The 17,972-nt window shown below is 55.7% G+C and overlaps 1 protein-coding gene across 31 annotated transcripts in view; it reads left to right on the top strand.

Moving 5' to 3' along the window:
- The window catches only part of SEMA4D (semaphorin 4D), a 121,401-nt gene that overhangs the window by 98,353 nt on the left and 5,076 nt on the right, over positions 1-17,972 (top strand). For 17 of the 31 annotated variants that reach the window (XM_084994492.1, XM_021073816.2, XM_084994489.1 and 14 more), the window contains 6 exons: positions 54-210; positions 1,219-1,441; positions 2,746-2,861; positions 8,264-8,436; positions 8,545-8,588; positions 9,391-11,745. In XM_084994492.1, coding sequence (XP_084850618.1) covers positions 54-210; positions 1,219-1,441; positions 2,746-2,861; positions 8,264-8,436; positions 8,545-8,588; positions 9,391-10,325 — 1,648 coding nt within the window. In that variant the 3' untranslated portion in view covers positions 10,326-11,745. Of the gene's footprint in view, positions 1-53; positions 211-1,218; positions 1,442-2,745; positions 2,862-8,263; positions 8,437-8,544; positions 8,589-9,390; positions 11,746-11,902; positions 13,142-13,485; positions 13,695-13,762; positions 13,944-15,367; positions 17,843-17,972 lie in introns of those variants that run through there. The other 14 variants (XM_084994485.1, XM_084994497.1, XM_021073817.2 and 11 more) reach the window with 4 other exon arrangements.

The following is a 17,972-nucleotide window of genomic DNA, read 5'->3' as shown; positions in this document are numbered from 1 at the left end:
ACCCCCCCCCCCCACTGCCCTAGCAAGGCGCTCACGTCACCCCTCCTTCCCAGGAACAATGTGGGGCTGTCGGCTGTGTGCGCCTACAACCTGTCCACGGCCGAGGCAGTCTTCTCCCGAGGGAAGTACATGCAGAGTGCCACAGTGGAGCAGTCCCACACCAAGTGGGTGCGCTACAACGGGGCTGTCCCCACGCCACGGCCCGGGGCGGTAAGTGGGCCCGGGCTCTGTGGGGGCCTGGACATGCTGGCCACGCCGTGCCCCCCTGCCATACCGGGGCTGGGCTGTTGCTGGAGGATCAGGCGTCCACCCAGCACCGGGCAGTACCATGGGCATGCTATCCCTTTGCCGTGTTCTTGTCGCTGGGTTGTGTAACAGCTGTTGCTGCATATTGTCCAAACACTGGCTGGCACACAGTGCTGTGTGGGATTGACATTGCATAATAAAATGAGGTTTGTTTCATTTTCTGTTTCTTGCAGAAAAACACATGATTTCTTGACAAAGAGCTGAGCGGTCATCTCCATTCATTGATATGAGGAATTTTATTTTCCTCCTAAAAGGAGTGAATTTTATGAGGAAATCCATGCAGGTTTTTAGGGCAGTGCAGCTGAATATCTGTTTACGATGTGACTGATAAGCTGGCCATGTGCTCAGACAGTTGGTGGAGCTCAGAGCTCACCCCAGGATGGCCCCCTCTTGGCACCTCTGCTCACTCGGGTCACTTCCTTTCATGCATATCATTAGGCAAAAGGTATCCACTTGAGGTCGCGAATTTTGCTTACGCACATCAGGAGCTGAGACAGAGAAAAGAATCCTCCGTGCTCTTGACCTGTTTGCTATTTGCTATTAGAATTGGGCTGCTTTTAGCAATTTTTCCAGACTTCTCTTCTCCTGGGAAGGCTACCAAATGATAGACGTGTACGTTTCAATGTCAAAAGCTTGATAGCTTTTTAAAATTCACAAATAGATGAAAATGACTTCACTGACTGCACATCATGAGACACAGTTGTGTCGGGTGGATAAAAAGATAACTGCATTTCCTACCTGCTTTGTCCCTGTGTCTTCAGGTTCTGGGGAAAGGTCACCCCAGGTTTTCCATTTTTTTCAAGAAACCCGCTGTGTAGTCCCAAGTCGTGCCCCTCGGGGAACTGCAGCCCCGGCGCGGAACACGTGCTGCGAGCCCGTGCGCCGCAAGGTAACAGGGTCTACTCCCCGCAGTGCATCACCCGAGAGGCGCGGGCGGCCAACTTCTCCAGTTCTCTGAACCTTCCGGACAAGACTCTGCAGTTTGTCAAAGACCACCCTCTGATGGACGACTCCGTGACCCCGATAGACGGCAGGCCCCGGCTGATCAAAAGCGACGTGAACTACACGCAGATCGTAGTGGACAGGACCTGGGCCCTGGATGGGACTGTCCATGACGTCATGTTTGTCAGCACAGGTGGGTCCCAGGTCCCAGGGAAGAACCTGGTTAAGTCCAGCTCACCTCCGACCCATGGAGCCCACACCTCCTGAAAATGCCGGGTTTGTTAGATCCTAGAAGTATTTCTGAGAAGTTGCCATGCCTGGGTGGCTTCTGAGCCCTGTGACTGTCAGATCACTAGGACACTGGTTAAAAATGCAAGCCCTGGAGTTCCCTTTGTGGCTCTGTGGTTAACAAACCCAACTAGGATTCATGAGGGTGCAGGTTTGATCCCTGGCCTTGCTCAGTGGGTTAAGGATCCTGCGTTGCCGTGAGCTGTGGTGTAGGTCGCAGACACGGCTCAGATCCCACGTTGCTGTGACTGGTGCAGGCCAGCGGCTGTAGCTCCAATTCAACCCCTAGTCTGGGAACCTCCATATGCCATGGGTATGGCCCTGAAAAGAAAAAAAGAAAAAAAAAAAAGCAAGTCCTGTCCCTGATCTGGAAATTCAGGTCCCATAGGACTAGGCTAGTGCAAAAGGAGGTCAGGTGGTGCCCCTTGACCCCTTTTGGGGTCAGCCAGCAGGTGGGCACGTCCCATCTCCCTGCATGAGCCGCTGGCTTCCAGACCTGTCCTGACCTGCCCTGGGATGCACACTTTTCCCGGCAGCCTATGGACTCCAACATAAGTGTTTGTGGAGTGGGGACAGTGTCCAGGCGCAGCAGCAGCTGGCGGGCTCTGTGGTCAGCCCTGGGTGCTGTCCAGCTATCAGCCTTCCGTGCCCAGGGCTCTTGGCACCAGGATGGCTCCCCCAGAGACCCGTGGAGCCCATGGCACATTAGTTTGCATGGCACAGTGTCGGCTGCACTGATGAAGGGCATTCAAGTCCATAAAGGGCTATTTATTTTTCAGGAAAAAATGGGGATACCCCATGCCAGGTGGGTTTCCAATAGTTTATTTTGCCAATAGCTTTCCCTATTCTGTGCCTAATGCAAAATATCACTATTTTGGAGTTCCTGTCATGGCTCATTGGTTAATGAATCTGTATCCTTGAGGAAGTGGGTTCGATCCCTGGCCTCTCTCAGTAGGTTAAGGATCCAGCGTTGCTGTGAGCTGTGGTGTAGATCGCAGGTGTGGCTCAGATTGGGCGTTGCTGTGGCTGTGGTGTTGGCCAGCAGCTACAACTCTGATTTGACCCTTAGCCTGGGAACCTCCATATACCGTGGGTGCGGCCCTGAAAAGAAAAAAAGGAAAATCGCTCTTTCTGAGTCTTCTTGGAGGGGAGGGAGTGGAGAACGTCATTCTCTGCTCTGGGGACTGACCCGTAGCTGCGACCTTGCAGACCGGGGCGCCCTGCACAAAGCCATCAGCCTCGATAACAGCGTTCACATCATCGAGGAGACACAGCTCTTCCAGGACTTCGAGCCGGTGCAGACCCTGTTGCTGTCCTCCAAGGAGGTAAAGGGACCAGGCGGCTGGCTGGGGGGCCCCACGTCTCGGTGACCATGGCCTGGGCTGGGCCAGGCAGGCCCTGTCATCCATCTGGCCCTGATGAGCTGACCTCAGGCCCTTATGGGAAGTCCTGCCGTGAGCTGTAGGGCTTGGGGTGGAGGGAAAGCAAACTGTGTCCTCGAGGTGGACAGAACCTCACTGAGGTTGTCGTTGGGACCCACGTACCATGCTGTTGGGGGGTGGGGGGAGTCACTGGGCCGTGAAGACACTGCGTGTGCTCAGAGCTTGGTGAGATTGGGCCTGGTTCAGCGGGCGTGCCACCCCCGCAGCTTCCTCCTCAGCACAGAAATCCACCCTCTGCTGCTGCGCCGTGTCTGTAAAGGTCCCCTTCGACGAGGCGCTCTCTCTTCACCCGGGGTGGGCACGCTTTTTCCTCAAGGGCCAACAGCGAATATTCGAGGCCCTGAGGGCCGTGTCTGTAGCCCAGGAGCAGCTGTGGATGGTCCAGAAGCGAGTAAGCCTTGTATGTTCCAGCAAAGCCTTATTTATAGGCAGCGACCTTTGAGGTTCATGGAGTCTTCATATGTCACAATGTATTCTTTTGACTTTTTTTCAACCATTGAAAAAGGTGAAACCTGTTATTAGTTGCTGGGTTGTATAGAAATAGCCAGCAGGCTGGATTCGCCTTATGGTCTGCAGGCTGTCCCCTGTTGTACGTCCACAGTGGCCTTGGAGAACATGCCACCCGGTTATAGCCAGGCTGGGGCAGTGCAGAGCAGCGTGTAGTCCCGACATCAGGTGGCCTGGTCCGCATGCCAGCTCCACAGGGACTCCCCATGCTGTGATGGCCCCTGGGCTGATGGGCCCTCATCAGCATCAGGAATCGGATGTCGGAGTTCCCGTTGTGGCGCAGTGGTTAACGAATCCGACTAGGAACCATGAGGTTGCGGGTTTGATCCCTGCCCTTGCTCAGTAGGTTACCGATCCGTCGTTGCCATGAGCTGTGGTGTAGGTTGCAGACGCGGCTCGGATCCCGCGTTGCTGTGGCTCTGGCGTAGGCCGGTGGCTACAGCTCCAATTAGACCCCTAGCCTGGGAACCTCCACACGCCACGGGAGCGGCCCAAGAAATGGCAAAAAGACAAAAAGACAAAAAAAAAAAATCAGATATCTGGCCATGCGTCATGTTCCCGGGTGCTGTAGGCTCACCCACGGCTCTGCCTCTCCCACCTGCTTGCCATTTATAAAGCCTTTGCTCGGGGCCCCAGGCTATGCTGACCTTGCTTTATGTGACGTCGCCCTCTTGCTGAGAATTCCCGGTCTGACCCATGACACTCCCAGTCCTTCCTCTCGTCATGCTGGGAAGAGTCTGTCCTTGTGATCCACCAGAGCATCCTCCCTACCCTGGCTCCTGGTGGGGGTCACCTCCAGGCTTGTTGTGGGGCCCCAGCTCATTGCTCCCATAGCCCAGTGGGCAGCAGGCAGGAGTGGCAGCCAGGCGAGAAAGAACAGTCAACGTGTGGGTCAGGCGCATATTTGCAAACATCGCACGTGGTCCTTCATCCTCTCCCCTTCACCGAGAGCCTGAGCAGTTGGATCTGGTTTCCAGGCTCCTCCGGCAGGGTCCCCTCCCTGCTGAACAAGGAGGTGTGTGTTTCCTCCTCCAGCTCTGAAAGGGAAGGAAGACCTAGCGGAGACAGCCTGATGGAGTTAGGCTGCCAGACTTGGCCTCTGTGCCTCTCGGGTGGGTGCTTTTGATGCCCCTTCCCACGCCCACCCGTGTTGCTGTTAAAACAAACCAACCGAGGAGCCCTTTCCACCTGTGCCACCTCGCTCAGGTGCTTCAGCCAGGTGGGTGCCAGCACTGTTGAGGCCTCCGCATGGTCAAATACTCATCAGAACCAAGGCCGGGCCCTCAGTGTGACGTGTGCTGAGAACAGGGCTCTGCTCTGTGATGTTGCACCCATGTCTTCCAGGGCACGTGGGCACTGATCGCATAGGAGGGGTGGAGGAAGGAGCAGAGGGAGGCAGGGTCGCCTGTGGGAGGTCTTAAGCTCAGTCCTGTGCTCACCTGCCTGTGGTCAGGACTTGGTCACGTGGCCAGGGCTGGGGGTCAGGGGTGGCCATGCAGGGGTCCCGGTGTCCCATGGAGTGCATTGCCTATCCCCACCGGGGGCTCACTTGCCTGGAACCGGTGGGAGTGCGTCATGCACCCATGGGGTCCCCTGCCTCCTCCTGGGCTGGTGGGCTCAGGGGACTCTGGAAGGCTGGCCACACTGCTGTGGCAGCAGGAAGTGCCCATTTGGGGTAAAAAGACACCCCTCCCCCCACTCCCCACCACCAGGCTTTTCTGGGTGTCTCATGCCTGGCCCTCATTGCAGAAAGTTGGTGAGCAGCTGGCAGAGGGCTGGGGGAGCACAGGAGGGGCCAGCACATAGCCCCCACCCCACTTCCTACAGCCAGGAAGGGCTGCTGTCCCTTGCCTCCTCTCCCCTGATGACAAGTGTACTTGCCTTTTATTGCAGTGGATAGACATCCCATAAACTACCATTTTGGTTTTGAAGGTGTACTTGAGCAGCATTAAGTACATTCACATTTTGCAGCCGTTATCCCCATCCATCCCTAGAACTTTTTCATCTTACAGAACTGAAAACCCATAACCAGTAAACACTAACTCCCCATTCCTCCCCTCTCTCAGTCCCTGGCTCCCACCTTTCCACTCTCCATCTCGGGCTGTCTGACTAAGAACCTCGTCTAAGTGGAGTCCTGCAACATTGGTCCTTTTGGAATGGCTGTTTCACTCCGTGTCATGTCTTAAAGCTTCATCCGTGTTGTAGCAATTGATGGGGTTTCCTTCCTTTTCAGGGCTGAGTAGTATTCCACTGTGTGCATACACCAGGTCTGGTTTATCCCCCCACTGTTGGACATGGGGTTGCCTCTACCTGGGCTGTTGTGATCATGTCGTACAAACAGGCTGCTCTCCAGGCTCCTGTGCGTACATGGCAGGTGTGCTCTGGGCCCGTGGAACAGGCTGAGTTTGGATTTGCCAGGATGCTCTTTGGTAGTGAAGGCAGCCTGCATGGCGGAGGAGAGGGAACAGTTTCTTTGGTGGGAGCCTCTCCAGCTCTGGCCACATCCACCCACAATCGCCTGCCTTTGTGTGTAGAGACATGCCCTCGTGAGCCCAGTGCTGCAGCCGAGGGCACAGTCATCTGGAGGTTGGAGACCCTTGAGGCGCTGGCGGGAGGGTCCCAGGCACGTGTGCTCAGAAGATGTCATAGGTGCTGGATGATACCTGCTGGCTTGTTTTCTCTCACAGAAGAGCCGGGGTCATAGTGCAGGGGTCCCCACACGTGCCTGTCTAACCCAAGGGGGTCCGCTGACACAGTGCCCACACTGCATCCAGACGCATTTTCCCCTCAGTCCCACGACCTGCTTTTTGACTCAGGACCCCACCTGGCCTTGGCGCCTCTTCTCTTCAGTCCCCTCTGGTCTGGACAGTTCCTATCTGCCCTCCTCTTGGTGACCTTGACATTTCAGGACAGAACTGGTCGGGGTTTTGCAGATTGCCATCGCTTTAGGCATCTCTGGTGTTTTCCTGGTTTAAATTGGCGCTGAGCACTTTGGGGAGATGACCACTGTCTTAGGGACGTGGACTCAATGTAACTTCTCAGTCGCTCGGTTTCTCTGTCCACGCTGTCCCCACACCCTGTGGTCAGTGGGCCCAGCCCACCCTTGGCTTGGGAAGCCAAGCCCCAGCTCGTGGAGGGAGGAGTTGGAAGAGGTTGGGGCCACGTTCAGCCCCCACAGTGGCTCACACTTATTTGTGGGTGACCTTGAGGCTACACAGACACCCTCTCACCCACCAACTTGTGCCTCCACCCACAGGCCTTGCCTGCAGCAGTCACCGCCCTGGGAACTCAGCTGCTTTTCTCTTCCCTTCCTGTCCATGAGATGCTGTCGGCTCTGCCTCACAGGGGCTCAGCCCTGCCCTGTCTGGGGCAAGAGCTGGAGGCAGAGCAAGCTGTGGGGCAGGGAGGGTGCAGGCTGCCTGCATGGGGTGAGGTGTCAAGTGGGGCCCCCCAGGCAGCCCAGGCCATCTGCGCCACTCTGCATGAATGTCCGAGCCCTCGCCAGGTCCTCGCGTGGGGCCCTGCTGGCCCTTTGAAGTTGTCCACTTGACCTGTCACCCAAGGAAAGTTTTCCTCACCTCTGAGCCGCACGATCCCCATTGTGACCTGGGATGTCATCCTGATTCCTTCTAAGGAATCAGGGCATCGTGGCCTCTGCCCTTGGGTTTGGCTCTGCTGGTGTGGACAGGCCAGCGCTGGCCTGGCTCTCTCTGCCACCTGTCGTCACAGCTTGAATCCATTGCAGAGGGAACGGCTCTCTCTCTCACAGGTGGGTCTGTGACCCCTGGGCCTTCAAGGCATCCCGGGCCAGGATATCAGGGGTAACACACCAGGGACTTGGCACTCCAGCCAGACTCTGGAGTTAATTCAGAACCTGTCTTCAGAGGACAGGGGCTGTGTCTTATCCGAATCTTTGAGGAATCTTTTGACATTAACCAAAAGGCCTTTTTGGAACATCAGAGTAAGTAAGACAGGCTTGCCTGTCCTGAGCCTGCCGCTAGGTTTCAGGTGGACTCTTTGGGGGAGCCCTCGTTCTAGCTGAGCTCAGTAGGAAAATGAGCCTGCCCTGATGGCCTGTGCACCCAGCTCCCTGCGGTACTATGTGCCCTGGCAGCCTTGGCCTGAGGGTGAAGACGTCCCCGGGCCCAGCTTTCCAGAACACGGAGGGGCCTGCTTTGCTCTCTCCTCCCGAGTGTGTGTGGCTCTCCATTTCCCCAGCTGCATTCCTTTCACGTAAAGGAAGACGCATGAGACGTGAACGCCTTCGCACTTGTTTTACTATGCTTCCTAGAGTTCTCTTCACCCTCCCTGGTGTTCACTGCGGCCCCGCAGTGGACACAGCCGTCTGGGTACTGGGGCTTACGTGTGGCAGCAGGAAATGGGGTTCAGAGGCTGTGCCTTTGGCCTCTGGCCTAGTGAGGCTGAGGGGGTGGCTGGGAGTGTCGGGCTAGTGGGGCCTCCTGCACACAGGGGGCAGAGGTGTCAGGAAGCCCTCTGCTGGCGGGTAGGATGATGGGGGCGCTCGGACCAAGGCCCAGCCTCCTCTTGCGTTCGTTTGTGGATTCCCCCTGGAAAGCCAAGTTGCTGTCTGTGTTGTCGCGATGCAGTAATTCAGATTTGTCTCGATCTAATCCAGCCTCACTCCACTTTTTCCTCCAGAACCTCGGGAAGATGCTTGGTCATGGCTTCCCATAAGCTGGAGAAGAACCTGGCCCCCTGTCCCATTGAGCCCCCCCCCACCTCATGCCCACTGTTCTCATCTGTTTCATACCCAACAGGGCAGAAAGTTTGTCTATGCCGGTTCCAACTCGGGTGTGGTACAGGCCCCACTGGCCTTCTGTGGAAAGCATGGCACCTGCCAGGACTGCGTGCTCGCCCGGGACCCCTACTGCGCCTGGAGCCCCGCCACGGCCGCCTGCATCACCCTGCACCAGACGGATCGCCCCAGCAGGTACCGGCTCACCGCCTGCAGGCGTCCCTCCCACCCATGGCATAGCCCCGCCCACCCCACCACATAAAGCACACACACACGTGTAACCTGTGCCCGGTTGTCTTGCAGGGGTTTGATTCAGGAAATGAACGGGGATGCATCTGCTTGCCCTGGTAAGTCGCCCGTCCTTGCTGCATTCCATTCAGTGGCCCAGTCTTATAATCATTTCATGATGCTTTTTGCATTTGGGTTTCTTTCTCTACCTGGAGCGGAGGTCAGGTGTCTCGTGGCAGATCCCGTGCTGTTTCTCTGTGCCTTTTATGTCAGAACCAGATGTTGAAGCCGCGCAGAATGTTTCTTTACTGGAAAGCACTCTTCATCCCGGGTCGTCGTCTCCCCTCTCCACATGCATCTCTCTTGTGCTTTAGTTTGGGGCTCGTTACACACACTCTACCTCCTGTGAGCCACAGGGAGGACTTCATGAGAGATTAGTCCTCGTTCCCCTGGGGGATCTCACCCTGGTCGGGAGGTCAGGCTCGCTGGACTCCTGCCCTCTTGTCCCTGATCCAGTAGCTGTCATCAGATAAGGCTCACTAGCCGGAGGTTCACCGAGGCCCACTTAGCAGCCACAGCCACTAGCAGAAGCCTGTCCTGTTTGACCCGGCGCCCGCTCAGAAGGCACCGCTGGCCATTGCTCAGCCTCCCTGGCCTGGTGAATTTTCTCCTGGGAAGCCAGGATTCGAAACAAGATTTGTCCTACTCAGAGTTGTCTCCGGTTTCTTTGTCCCCACGGGCTGCATTAGGGCTCATCTTTGCTTTCCGGTCACGCATGCCTTTATCTCCTTAGCTGCTCTGGAAGATTCCATGTTGCTCCACTGGGTGAAACTCTCGTGTCCTCTTGTGCGTGTTAACCTATTTTTGCAAGAAGTATCCAGCAGGTTGCTGACGCTGTGCACATTTATTTTGATGTTCCAGATAAAATTAAAGAAAGTTACCGGCAGCATTTTTTCAAGCATGGCAGCACAGCAGAACTCAAATGCTCGCAAAAGTCCAACCTGGCCCGGGTGGTGTGGAAGTTCCAGAATGGCGTGCTCAAGGCCGAGAGCCCCAAGTACAGCCTGGTGGGCAGGAAGAACCTGCTCATCTTCAACCTGTCGGAAGGAGACAGTGGGGTGTACCTCTGCCTGTCGGAGGAGAGGGTCAAGAACAAGACAGTCTTGCAGGTGGTGGCCAAGCACGTGCTGGAGGTCAGGACGGTCCCCCGGACCCTGGCCGCTTCCACCTCGCCAGCCACACAGACAGAGGGTCGTAAGATCACCTCCAGAGTATCAGTGGGGTTCACCCAAAGCTCCCCTCCGCAGACCCCAGCCGTGAGGGTCACCACCCCTGGGGCCATCGCCCCCCCTTCCAGCCCCGAGGCGCCCACCAGCACGTCCTGTGAGCCAAAGATTGTCATCAACACCGTCCCCCAGGTCCACTCGGAGAAGACGATGTATCTCAAGTCTGGCGACAACCGCCTCCTCATGTTCCTCTTCCTCTTCTTCTTCGTCGTCTTCCTCTGCCTCTTCTCCTACAACTGCTATAAGGGCTACCTGCCCGGACAGTGCTTAAAATTCCGCTCGGCCGTGCTGCTGGGGAAGAAGAAGCCCACGGCGGACTTTTCAGACTGCGAGCAGAGCGTCAAGGAGACGCTGGTGGAGCAGGGCAGTTTCTCCCAGCAGAACGGGGGGCAGCCCAAGCCGGCGCTGGACACGGGCTACGAGACGGAGCAGGACACCATGGCCAGCAGGCTGCCCACCGACAGGGAGGACTCGCAGAGGATCGACGAGCTCCCAGTCAGGGACCGGCCGTTCGACGTCAAGTGCGAGCTCAAGTTCGCTGACTCGGACGCAGACGCGGACGGGGACTGAGGCACCCGCCGCGCGCAGGGAGGTCTTTGTGTCGCCAGTTCTGTGACCCTGTCCAGTGCCGCCTACGTAGCTGTTGTCAGCAAACCTCAGTCTTGTGTCTTTCCTCTTGGGTCGCGCTTGTGACTTGGTTTCTCTTTGTCCCTCGGAAAACAGCGAGCATCCCATCGCGCCCGGCCTCCCCGGTGGGTCAGAGCGCTTGGAGCTGTGTCCTCAGGCTCGGCCGAGCACACTCTGAGGCGGAAGGATGGCGGGGCTGCCACTGGCCTGGGAAGAGGGGGTCCTGAGCATCCCCCCCTCACAGCAGCCACTGAAAGATAATTTAATTCCAGATTGGAAATGACCTTTTAGTTTATCAGATTGGTAACTTATCACCTGTTGTCCAGGTTGGCACGAACTTTTCTTCCACGACATTATTTTTTAATATTTTGCTTTCATTATGTGGGTGTGTTAGGTCCTTTATTTTTTAAATTACTAAAGCAGATGTTTTAATATTTAGAAGATGTCCATCTTCTGGATTTTGTTGTACATTAGGGGAAGACATGGCTTATGTTGCTTAAGATTCTCAGGGATAAACTTACTTTGCTAGATGTGTTCTTTTCTGCTTTTAGAGACTAGACAAAACCATTTCTTGGGCACACATGTTTTGGGGGGGTGTTTTTTGGTTTGGTTTGGTTTTGTTTAATTTTATTCCTTGAGGGAAGCATCATTTTCGGAGAGATTTTCTTTCTGTACCTTTTCACTCTTGTTTTAACTCTTTTGAAGAGAAGGCTGTGGAGGACGGTCCCAGGACACGGGGCGGGACTTTGAGGGAGGAAGAGGGGCCCAGCGTGCTCTGGGCGAAACCGGGCTGGCCCAGGGAACTGAGAGGAGGAGCATGTTACAATCCGACGCCCACGGCCACTGGTCCAAACCTCCTGTCCAGACAGACAGTGTTTTCTGCGGGTGTCTTGGTCGTCTGAACATCTCCGTTTTCTTTTTGCTTCCATCTCATGCCCTCTGCCCGCCCAGACTCTCCGCTTAGCCTAACAGCTGTCCACAACTGGAAGAGAGCTGGGCAGCCCTGGACGGCCAGGCCGGTGACCAGCGCACCTCCTGCAGAAGCCGCCACCGCAGACCTGCCTGGCCCGGCGCTGTCTTTTAAGATGCCAGTGGGGTGGCACAGTCTTAGCACCATCAGTGTCACACTCCACTTCCTGCTCTCCAGACGCCTGCAAGGGGAGCCTTTCTTTCCGTGGCAAAGAGCAATAAACTCTTAATTTGTGTGTGCCTGTGTGGACCGTGTCATCTTCCAGCATGATAGGATTCGACTGTTTTGGTGTAAACACTTGTGTTTTATAAGATTTACTTTGTTTTTATTTTTCTACTTTGAATTGTATACATTTGGAAAGTAACCAAATAAACGAGAATCTTATATCCTTGACGCGGGCGTGTGGTTCCCTGCGGCTCTCCTGCCCCCTCCCTGTAGTCTGGGTGGGGGGCCCTGCGTCCCTGTGCTTGGCTCTCAGGCTCATGCATGTGGTGTGTTCCTGGTGACTCTGCCTTAGAGCCCTCTCTCTTTTCTGTCCTCTGTCTCGCAGCCTCATCTTCTCTGCCCTTACCCCCTCCGGGGTCCTCTTCCCTCTCCTGTCTGGGCCCCGATTCATCTTCCTCCCCCCGAAGCCCCTGGCCGGCCTTGGGCCCGGGGCCTGACAGCCACCGGCAGGTCACCTTGCTGCCGCCCTTCCTCGGCGACCAGGCCCAGCACGTGCATGCCCTGGGGACCTTCCACCTCTTCTGCCAGGCCACAGGTGAGCGGGGCACCGCCCAGGTGGGGGGGCGGGGCGGGGCGGGGCTTCCTCCTCGAGCCCGGCCTTCCTGGCTGCACCCCCCCAGTGACCCCCAGCGACACTAAACTTAGTCATACTAAGGCTATTCGTGTGGATGCCGGGGCCTGAGCAGCGTTTTCCACGAAGGACTGAACTCTTTGAGGTTCCATGTGTCCCAGTTTCTGTCGCAACTACTCAGTGCTTCCCTTGTAGCCTGAAAGTTGCCCATGAGTGGGCACGGCTGTGCGCCCATCACTTTATTCGCAAGCTCAGGCCGCACTTGCCAGCTGCTGGGATTTAAGGTTACTTCTGTGTGAGCCGATGATTTGGGTTTGTGTGCAGGAGTGTCACATTTTGCTGCATAAGGTCTAGAGTTTAGGACCTGGACTTTGGGGGTTACTCTTCAGCTGACCCCAGGGCCCCAGCACCTTGGCACCTTGGGGATGGGCTTGAGACACTCTGAGGAGGGAAGCTAATGACCTGGGGAGATGGAGAGCCGGAGGTCAGGTCCTCCCAGGCAGTTCCTCTTGATTTCTGCTGGTTTGGTTTGGTTTGGTTTGGTTCGGTTTGATTTAATTTGATACAATTAGATTTGATTTGATTTGATTAGGTTTTGATTAGGTTGGCTTCGATTAGATTAGGTTCGATTAGTTTGGGTTTGATTATGGGTTAGGTTTGATTAGGTTTCTGGTTTTGTCACTAAGTAGAATCAACCCTGTACCAGCCTGTTTCCTTAGATGGTGTGGGCGGGGTTGGGGCAGAAATGAGACCAACAGAGTGTCTCTGCAAACCCTGAGGTGGCGGCTGGGATGTGAGCTCCTGATGGCCATTGGGAGGGACGGGCCCAGGGTCCCAAATTTCCGAGAAGGCCCCTGTGGGACAGGCGGGTTTGCCTACTGCCCCGGGTCCCCACTGACGTCCAGGGTGGTAGCTCGGCTGACTGGCTTTAACGTTTCCCTCTCTCTAGCTTTAAAAAAGAATAAGTGGAACCACTTTTAATGTTTTAGCATGGTTAAATACAGATTGAGAGAACATTTAATGGTGCTTGACATCGTCCTCGAGGTAGAGGTGCCTGTGGGGGTATTTACCATCCTTGTTTGTGACCCAGCAACTGTGCTCTGAAGAATTTTGCTCCTGAGAGGTCCTGGCCCGTGTGGGTCCAGGCGACAAACTCCCCAGCCTAGGCCCCAGGTCAGTCATGAGAACCTTCCAGAAGCACCTGTGACCCGTGTTCACGGCCCCGTCCTTGGAGGGGGTGTCACCATTGGTCAGGGTGAGAGGATGAGAACCGACTTCAGTGTGTGTTCAGAAAACAGGGCTCATGTTCTGTTGGTTTTTCTTTTTCTTTCTTTTAGGGATGCACATTCAGCATATGGAAGTTCCCGGGCTAGGGGTCCAATCGGAACTGCACCTGCCGGCCTGTGCCACAGCCAGAGCGACGTAGGACCTGAGCTGCATCTGCATCTTCGTGGATATTAGCTGGATTCTTACCCATGAGCCACAACAGGAAATCCTCACATTATCAATCATTAATGCCCCAGGAGCATCAGCTTTTAAAGTTAGACTCAGAGTTCCCCTTGTGGCTCACCGGTAATGAAACCCTGGCCTCATTCAATCCCTGGGCTCGCTCAGTGGGTTAAGGATCCAGCGTTACCGTGAGCTGTAGTGTAGGTCACAGATGCAGCTGGGATCCTGCACGGCTCGGATTGGATGCTGCATTGCTGTGGCTGTGACTTAGGCCGGCAGCTGTAGCTCCAGTTGGACCCCTGGTATGGGTGCCGTGGGGGTGGCCCTCAAAGAAAAACAACAAAAAGGCTCCACCCAGGTGCCAGGGTAAGGACCACACAGAACGTGGTGTCACCAAGTGGGTTCAGCAGTTAAAGGAAGAAATACCTCTGCCTGATCCACAGGCACCCAGGCAGATGCACACAGACCCAGGTGTGTATTGGCGTCCGTGTGTGTGTTCATATATGTACACACATGTCTGTTCAGGTGTATCTGTGAGTCTGTGTATATCTATGGGTAGAGAACAAAATGCTTTGCATATTATACAAAAGCTAATATACGGAATTCTAGCAACAGGACAAAACACCAAAAATCCGGCACAGACAACGAGTCGACAGACCCAGAGCTCATCACTGGGCCAGGATGGCCGGGGGCTGCTGTGTCAAACGCTTCTGACACCTTTCAGAATTACCTCAGAGCCTGTGGGAATTCTGAATAGCACTTTATTTTTGTATTATAGGAGCAGGATTTATTTGTTGTAGTGTATTTGGAACCTTCGGGAAGAATAAAGAGCACTAATTACCACCAAATTTAACCAGCTGCAGGTAGCCCCACCAGCATCGTGGCCACTTTTAGGCTTTTTCTCTGTGCATGGACCTGTGTCTATCCACAGACACACATGCACATAACACAGGTACTTGTATGTTTTTCAGTTTAACATAACTAGTACTTTTCTGTGTTGCCCCCAGTCTTCTTACAGGTGATTCCTGATGAATGACAAGGCTATCACCTCATTTCGGGGAGCCTTGTGGGGCATTTCCCAACTTCTCACTAAAAGGAACAGCTTTGGTGTCTACTCTACGGGCTCTGCTCGTTACACTGGGGTGCATTCAGAGGACTGTCCACTTCGAGGACTTTCCCATGGGAGGGAAATTTTTTGAGGATCCTGCACATGGTGGGTTACTGATAAAAGGACAAAGTGACAAAGGTGCCAGGTTGGTCACACAGGTACCTGACTGGCTGGGAGTCCATCAAAACTAATCTTTCTTTTTTTTTCTTTTTAGGGCCGTACCTGAGGCATATGGAGGCTCCTAGGCTGGGGGTCAAATCAGAACTACAGCTGCCAACCTACACCAGAGCCACAGCAATGACAGATCCGAGCTGCATCAGTGACCTACACCACAGCTCACGGCAACGCCAGATCCTTCACCCACTGAGCAAGGCCAGGGATCCAACCCACAACTTCATGTTTCCTAGTCGGATTCATTTCTGCTGAGCCACGACGGGAACTCCCATCACCAAAAGTAATTTTTCTCTCTAAATTCTCTCCCTTCTAAAAAGCCCAGTACGGTGATTTGCCCCTCCTCAGCCTCCATGCACATGCTCCCACGAGTAAGCACAACTGGATCCTAGCTCTTTTTTGTGCTGGTCTTTCATTTTATGTTTATTTTTTTAGGGCCATACCTGCAGCATATGGAGGTTCCCGGGCTAGAGGTTGAATTAGAGCTACAGCTGCCGGCCTATGCCACAGCCACAGTAATACGAGATCCAAGCCATGTCTGCGACCTACATACACCACGTTAACACTGGATCCCAAACCCACTGAGAGAGGCCAGGGATTGAACCCGCATCCTCATGGATGCTAGTCAAGTTCATTTTCTGCTGGGCCATAACAGGAACTCCATGTGCTGGTCTTTTAATCCTCTGTCTGTCATTTGTTTTTCCTACTCAATCCAGCCACAGCTGGATGTAGTCCTTCCAGGTTGGCAGGCATCTGAGATGGAAGCTAGCTGTGTGTGTGTGTGTGTGTGTGTGTGTGTGTGTGTGTGTGTGTGTGTGTGTGTGTGTGTGTGTGTGTGTGTGTGTGTGTGTGTGTGTGTGTGTGTGTGTGTGTGTGTTGGTCTTTTTTTAGGGTGGTTCCCAGGCTAGGGGTCTAATTGGAGCTGCAGCCACTGGCCTTTGCCAGAGCCACAGCAACGCAGGATCCGAGCCATCTCTGCAACCTACACCACAGCTCACGGCAACACTGGATCCTTAACCCGCTGATCGAGGCCAGGGATAGAACCCACTAGCTCATGGTTCCTAGTCAGATTCATTAACCACTGAGCCACAACAGGAACTCTATTTTTTTTTTTGCTTTTTAAGGCCGCACTTGTGGCATATGGAGGTTCCCAGGCTACGGGTCTAATTGGAACTACAGCTGCCAGCCTACACCATAACCACAGCAATGCCAGATTCTTCACCCACTGAGTGAGGCCAGGGATCGAACCCGCAACCTCATCGTTCCTAGTCAGATTCGTTTCCCGCTGCGCCATGATGGGAACTCCGAAGCTAGCTTTTTAAAGCTGATCCTCTCAGGCAGCACTGCCATCCCCAAGGGGCTGCTTTGGTCCAGGTCAGTCTCACAGCCTGTACCCCTACAGTCAGGGCACATACACAGAACAGCAGGCATTTGTCAGGGGGCCGGGTCCCTGGGCAAGGAGACCAGAGGGCTCCCAGTCCACATTGGTGGGGTGCCCGCCAGGCACAGTGAGGGGAGGAGTAGCAGTGCAGGCTGGCAGGGCCTGGCCCCAGCACACCCCCACTCTCCGGTGCAGCGGGAACAGAGGGCCTACGTGCCCCCCAGAGCCCACAGGGCCTGCATCCCTCCTGCTTGGCTCTGACCCACCTGGGCATCCAAGGCCACCAGGCCTGTCCAAAGCCTGGTCTCTTTGCTTGGCCCCAGCTCAGCTCAGCTCAGCTGGGGATCTTCATGTACCCTGGGAAGGAGCTGGGCAGTGTCAGCTGGGTGTCAATCCAACCTCTCTGCCTTCAGCCCACTTTTGAGTGGCAGCCAGTGTGTAAGCAGATCACCGTGGAGGTGCCGCAGCTTATCGTAGCTAAGGACAGACATTGGGCCTGTCTCAGTGCAGCCCCTGGGGCCCAGGCTGAAACCCCTGGCTCGTCCAGCCACACTTTATAGATGCTGGGACTGCTGCCAGCCTTGGGACCAGAGCCCAGACTTGCTCCAGGCTCTCCAGGCGCTGGTCTGCATCACCCACCACCCACGGCCGCTCGGAATGACTACAGGATTGGGACGGGGTGGGGGAGGCGGTCCATGCACGGGCCCCTGCCCTGCTCTGGGAAGGGGGCTTCTGCTGCCCCGTCCCCTCTCCAGTCTGCTCTCCTCCAGGTCCTTATTTTGTAAGACAGGCCAGGCCCTCAACCCTTCTCAGCACCCTGGTGCCCCCACCCCCACTCTGCCCCCCAGGGTCCTGGTGTCAGTCCCAGCCCCTGGGCATGGCCGCCCCGGCCAAGTCCCCTTGGGCAGGCCAGCTCTGGCCTCTCTGCCCCGGGGGGAGGGAGTGGTCCTGTAGATGCAGAAATTTAGGACAGAGGTGGTGGCAGCAGGGTCACGTGGGCAGGTGAAATTCCCGGCCCAGACACCTGCCCCAGAGCAAGGTCACCAGGTGCTCCATGGGGGTGCAGAGAGCAGTGTGAAAGTAAAGGGGGTGTCCTGGGGACACAGCCATGCAGGTGTACTTTGAAAAAGGCACAAGGAACAGGAGCGCCAGGGCACCAGATGCTGAGGCCTTCGCACTCCTTTGCTCCCAGTGGACAGTGGGGAACCACCTCCAGGGGAAGGGCAGGGACTTGCTGGAAAGCCACCCTGTCACTTTGGGTCCTAATCCGGTCAGCCCCCCAACCCCCCCCCGCCACCCATGCCAGGCTAGTTGCCATGGTTCCGTGACCTCCAACGGAGGGTCCCTCGGGTGAAGACGGTGTGTGTGCCCCCAGGTCCTGCGGACGTTCACTTCCTCTGGGAGAAGAATGGGCGTGCGCTGGAGGTGTGTGTCCCCATGCAGACCCACGTGCTGCCTGACGGCAGGGCCCACGTGCTCAGCTGGCTGCGGGACGCCATCCGGGAAAGCGCCGAGTACCGCTGCTCTGCGCTGTCTTCCGCGGGGAGCAGGACCTCCAAGGTGCGCGTCACCGTGACGAGGCACGGTAAGCTCTCCTAGGACCTGACTCCCGCTCACCCGCGTCCCTCTGGCAGCAGGCTTGCGTGGTGACGTTTCACTCTGGCTTCCACTAAAATGGGTGAGGTAGCGTTTCACGGTCCGCCTCCCCAGTGCAC

The sequence above is a fragment of the Sus scrofa genome, chromosome 14, assembly GCF_054392235.1.
Source record: "Sus scrofa isolate SSC_HxYL_T2T_F1_AM1 chromosome 14, Sscrofa_HxYL_maternal_Yorkshire_Landrace_v2.0, whole genome shotgun sequence".
In the NCBI taxonomy this organism is placed as follows: Eukaryota; Metazoa; Chordata; class Mammalia; order Artiodactyla; family Suidae; genus Sus; species Sus scrofa.
Note: the sequence above shows the minus strand (reverse complement) of the source record. Positions and strands in the feature narration are given on the sequence as shown.